We start from the raw sequence: 5,840 nt of genomic DNA on the forward strand, positions 1-5,840 counted from the left end.
TGGCCAGCAGGAGTGCCTCTTCCCCCGGCGCAGGAAGGAAGGAAGGAAGGAAGGAAGGAAAGCCGGAAAAGAGAGCGTCATCAGGAGCAGTTAAGGAAAACCTTTTCGACGTTCCTTTCGGCCATAAAATCCTACATAAAATGCGTCTCATTCAAGAGTAACTTTCCGATTTCATAGAGTCGCTCACGATTTGGATTTTATGTTTTTTTTTTTTTTTCTTTTTTTTTTTTTTTTTACTTAAGATGCTGCAGGATTCTACGTAGGCCTTGCTGTTTTGCGATTTATGATGGAGTGGATCGTAAGCTAAGATTAATGGAACTATTGTTAAATCTACGTAACAGCAATGACGATCATAGTTATATCAATAAAAGAAAAAAAAACATCAAAAACAAAACAACATAAAAGACGTGAAGAGAATTAAAAAAAAAATGTAAACCTTCCACCAATTAAAATATAAAACATTTATTTCGTCATTTATGCTGGACGTATTCTAAGATTGAAATGTAAACGAAATCATTCAAACAATATCATTCCAGCTCACAATAAAACAAAACAAACTCTTTTCAAAATAAACACAATCTAATTCATTTGTATTGTTATATTTTCAATGCGGAATTTCTCTAATGTTTTCCCCTCCGTCTGTGAGTATATTTTCTAATCCCTTGCGTGGTAATAAAACTATGACGATAATGATGAGGAGGAGGAAGTTGAAAAGAAATAAAGTGAGATAAAAACAACAACAGCAACAACAAATACACACAAACAATATATTTAGATCTATGACGATAATGCTGAGGAGGAGGAAGATGAAAAGAAATAAAGTGAGATAAAAACAACAACAGCAACAACAAATACACGCAAACAATATATATATATAGATCTCCCTTCCTACATCGCCCTAATAATAACACCACAAAAAGAAAAAGAAGAAGAAGAAGAAAAATACCACAAAAAAAAAGATCAGACACGAAACAGCAATCCATCCACATAATACCACACACACACAAAAAAAAAAACAACAACAACGATCCAAACACAAAAACAAGAACAACAACAACCCAACAAACGCAGAAACGAGACCTAAATCCCCATTCATGAAAGGAACATCCAATCTCAAGGCATCAGCCAGAGGCGAGGAAAATAGGACAACGTATACATCCTTTTTTTTCTTTTTTTTTTCCTCTCACACTCGAGGGTCTTCGTGCGTCAATCCCTGCAACATTGGAGACGGATAAGCGCCATGACTTTTATTCCCTTCTTGATCTCATAGCGTTCCATAAAATAAATGTTATATGTGAGTAAACAGGTAAATACATACGGTAAATGCACAGAAATATGTATATGAATTTACACAAAATCTATATCTGTTCTATATGTCTATCTGTATTTCTGTCTGTCTGTCTGTCCATCAAACATTGTATTTGTTTATTTTTCTAAAAATCTAATCACTTACATAACATCACAGTCTGCTAGTACCAACACTTATATCCACATATCTGAAATCATTTCTCCGTTATCAATCATATTTCTGTTCAAATCCGTAACTTTTCTTTTCTTCCTTGACACAAGCCTCATAGTTACATCACAATCCCTCTGTTACGAACAACGTCTTCCCAAGGCTTACGTGTATGAGCGAGCTGGCTCTTTCTCTCGTCACCATCCTGCGTCACCCTGATCTTTCCCCACCTCGAGGTTCTTACATTTTTATATTCCATATCATCTTGTACAGTTGCACATGCAGATGCGCGAGATACGATAAACAAGGGAATAAACAGACACGCTCAAACACGCACATAAACATACATGCACACATCAACTTCCACTCAAACTCAAAAGCATAAACAGAATTACACTGATACTCCCACACACAAACACACACACATACACACACACACACACACACACACACACACACACACACACACACACACACACACACACACACACACATGCACACATGCACACATCAACTTGCACTCAAACTCAAAAGCATAAACAGAATTACACTGATACTTCCACACACAAAAACACACATACACACACACACACACACACACACACACACACACACATGCACACATGCACACATCAACTTGCACTCAAACTCAAAACCATAAACAGAGTTACACCGACACTCACACACACAAACACACACACACACACACACACACACACACACACACACACACACACACACACACACACACACACACACTCATACAGATCCGTAAATCCTCGGGTGTTGGAAGCATGATGCTCTCCCTCGCCGCCACAACATAGTGCAAAAACATGTTAAACAGCCACCGCCTCAGACGTCCCCTGGATACAGTCTACGGACCACAACCCTACATTCATTTTATTATTTTTCTCCTTTTCCCCCTTTTTCTACTCCCCCCCTCCTTCTTCTTTTTATCATTTGGAGAGTAGAAAAGGGGACACGGGAAATTGAAAAGGAGAGGAGTGGATGAATATGTGAAAAAGGGGGTTTAGCGGTAGAAAAAAGGGTGGGAGGGGAAAGAATAATAAGGGCAAAATTACAGCAACATTAGGCACCGCAGAAACACAACAATCCCATTTCTAAGGACGATTCGAAACTTCCATTCATTCGCACTGACTCATTACTCGCGTTCCATCAGTGGGTTAATTGATTTAGTAGCATAGAAAGTGTCGGGGATCAATAGGCCACCCGCCAGAGCCCCGGCAAATGGCTGTCTGGGGAGGGGAAAACGGGAGAGGGGAAGAGGACACGCACGAGGGGAGAGGAGAGGAGCAATGACGAGAGGGAAAGAGAGGAGGGAGGGAGGGAAGGGAAGAGAGGGGAGGGGGGAGGAGAAGAGAGGAGAGATGAGATGAGGAGAGGAGAGGAGAAAACAGGAGAGTACATTACAGAACAGAACAGAACAGAGAAAAGGAGAGAAGAAAAGAAAATAGCAGAGAGGAGAGAAGAGGAGAAAAGAGAGGAGAAGAAAGAGGGTTGGGGGTGGCGGTAAAGAAAGAAAAAAGAAAAAGAAGGAGGGTGGAACGCAAAAGGGGGGTGGGGGATGAGGGAGGAGGAAGGGGTGTAAAAGGGAGCTATGGTAATGCGGGACATTCGATATGGAAGAAAAAGAGAGAGAGAGAGAGAGATACATGGGGTATTGTTGAAACCCTCCCCTGTTTATGTGCGACGAGAGTGATTGTGGCATTGTGGCTGAGTAGTTATGCTATGGTGGCGGTGGTATATGGTGGCGGTGATGTATGGTGGCGGTGTTGTATGGTGGCAAGGATATATGTCTCGGGGTGGCGAGCTTTCCGTCTGTGGCGAGGGAGAGCAGTGGTAAATCTAAGAAACGGATAGCTAGATTGATTGCTTCAATGATGGACAGAGAGATAGATAGATATTCAGGTAAACTTGTCCCTCCTACCCCTCTTCCCTCCCTCTCTCTCTCCATCCTTCTCTCCTTTCCTCCCTCCCTCCCACATTCCCCTCCTCCCTCCCTCACTCTCTCCCTCCTTCCCTCCCTTCCTCATTCCCCTCTTCCGTCCCTCATTCCCTCCCTCCCTTCCTCATTCCCCTCCTCCGTCCCTCATTCCCCTCCTCCGTCCCTCATTCCCTTCCTCATTCCCCTCCCCCGTCCCTCATTCCCCTCCTCCCCCCTTTCCCCTCTCAATCGCTTCCCTCCCTTCCTTATTCCCCTCTTCCGTCCCTCATTCCCTCCCTCCCTTCCTCATTCCCCTCCTCCCTTCTTTTCCCCTCTCAATCGCTTCCCTCCCTCCTTCCCTCCGTCCCTCATTCCCCTCCTCTGTCCCTCATTCCCCTCCTCCGTCCCTCATTCCCCTCCTCCGTCCCTCATTCCCCTCCTCAGTCCCTCATTGTCATCTTCCTCCCCCTTCCCCCTCCTCCCCCCATTCTTCCCCTCCTTTTTCTCCTGTATTCACTGTCTCCCTCATTCCCCTCCTCCCTCCCTCACTCTCTCCCTCCTTCCCTCCCTTCCTCATTCCCCTCCTCAGTCCCTCATTCCCCTCCTCCCTCATTCCTCTCTCAATCGCTTCCCCAACCACCGCCAATGGCTCCTCCTCAAACAGAACAAAAATGAACAGAAAAAAAGGAAGAAGATAGAAAGGAAAATTGACGTTTGTGTCTCAGCTAATGAGTACAGGAAGGGTGAACTTCTCTCAGCCTCTCAGCCAAGAAGATGGGGATAAAATCATTAACAAGGGGTTTGATCTTTTGTTTTGTAACATGGTGGATACTGGTGATGATCTAGAAATATGTTCTTGCTAATTGGCCGTTTAAATACCTGTGTCTGAATATTGTGTATGTATGCAAAGATACGTACCTACCTACACGTACATATAAAGTGTCGCAAAGGTATATATAAACCCAGAAAAGGTTTATCTCACTCTCCTCTCTTTCTCCCTCTCCCCTCCTTTCTTTCTCCTTCTCCCACTCCCCCTCTCTCGTTCTCCCTTCCCCCATCTCTTTCTCCTTCTCCCCCCCCACCTCTCTGTCTGTCTGTCTGTCTGTCTGTCTGTCTCTCTCTCTCTCTCTCTCTCTCTCTCTCTCTCTCTCTCTCTCTCTCTCTCTCTCTCTCTCTCTCTCTCCTCTCCTCTCAGCTCTCAGTCCTCTCTCTCTTCTCTCTCTCTCTCTTCCACTCTCTTCTCGCTTTCCATCCACCCACACAACCCCTCTCTCTTTCTCCCTCCCTCTCTCTCTCTTTCCCTCTCTCTCTCACATTCACACACACACACAGAAGGACCTTTCACACCTCCGCTCCTCGACCGAGTCAACTCGGGCTGAGATTCGCCCGTGGTCAAAAAAAAAAAAAACAAAAAAACTTATATCTCCCGCATGTGTATTTTCTCTTGCCCCGCGGTCGACATGCAAATTATCTCCGCCTAGGGGCCGTTCCGACATGCTATGTAAACACTCTACGCATTTTCAAAGACTTTATTCTCTGAGGGACGAGGAATAAGGAAAGAGTCACATTATAAAGCTTGTTTAATTATGGGAGTATGTGTGTTTACATGTACTAACACAGTCTCTATGGGACTGCGGTGTGTGTTTGTTTGTTTGTTTGTGGATGTTAGTATTAATGTTGTATGTGTTTGTTTGTGTGTGTGTGTTTGTTTGTTTGTTTGTGTTTGTTTGTTTGTTTGTTTGTTTGTGTATGTGTGTGTGTGTGTGTGAGTGTGTGAGTGTATGAGTGTGTGTGTGTGTGTGTGTTTGTGTTTGTGTTTGTGTTTGTGTTTGTGTTTGTGTTTGTGTTTGTGTTTGTGTGTGTGTGTGTGTGTGTGTGTGTGTGTGTGTGTGTGTGTGTGTGTGTGTGTGTGTGTGTGTGTGTGTGTGTGTGTGTGTGTGTGTGTGTGTGCGTGCGCGCGTGCGTGATTCATGAACATGATTAGACCATAACTTTCTTTTAAAACATACTTCAAATCATACATATCCATATCCTATTAAGAACCCAACCAACAATCCACCTCCTTGTATACACATCCCCCCCCCCTCCCCCTGTAGCACAAAATAGAAATCAAAATTATACAAAAAAGAAAAAAAAGAAAAAAAAGAAAAAAAATCAAACTAACATGCCTCGTACATCTCTTAACCCAAACCCAAGCCATGAAAACCTGGTACCACGAAACAGCATCCCCCATCTTGTCCTCTCCAGCTGGTCTCAGCATCCTTTCCGTGCTACACAAAACCCGGGATACAAGTTATCTTCCGGGCAACGAGCTACAAAGCCGATCCTCATCCTCTTCCGCTTGTAAACACCGCGGGAAATAAGGTGCAAAGCTCTTCACAAATATGCATGCATTGCTTTTACGAAAATTTCAACTTCGAAATGTGTATTTTTTTAGTT

At 43.7% G+C, this 5,840-nt stretch overlaps 1 protein-coding gene across 1 annotated transcript in view; it reads right to left on the reverse strand.

Annotated features, from left to right (window-relative positions):
- Positions 1-1,222, reverse strand: part of LOC122246194 (roundabout homolog 1) — a 42,216-nt gene extending 40,994 nt beyond the window's left edge. Inside the window, 1 exon segment of the mRNA XM_086551224.1 lies at positions 1,188-1,222. Within this exon segment, the coding sequence (XP_086407350.1) occupies positions 1,188-1,222 (35 nt within the window).
- Between the last annotated feature and the right edge of the window lie 4,618 nt (positions 1,223-5,840).

The sequence above is a fragment of the Penaeus japonicus genome, unplaced genomic scaffold (genome assembly GCF_977035675.1).
Source record: "Penaeus japonicus unplaced genomic scaffold, GWHDUDI00000001_assembly GWHDUDI00000024, whole genome shotgun sequence".
Taxonomy (NCBI): Eukaryota; Metazoa; Arthropoda; class Malacostraca; order Decapoda; family Penaeidae; genus Penaeus; species Penaeus japonicus.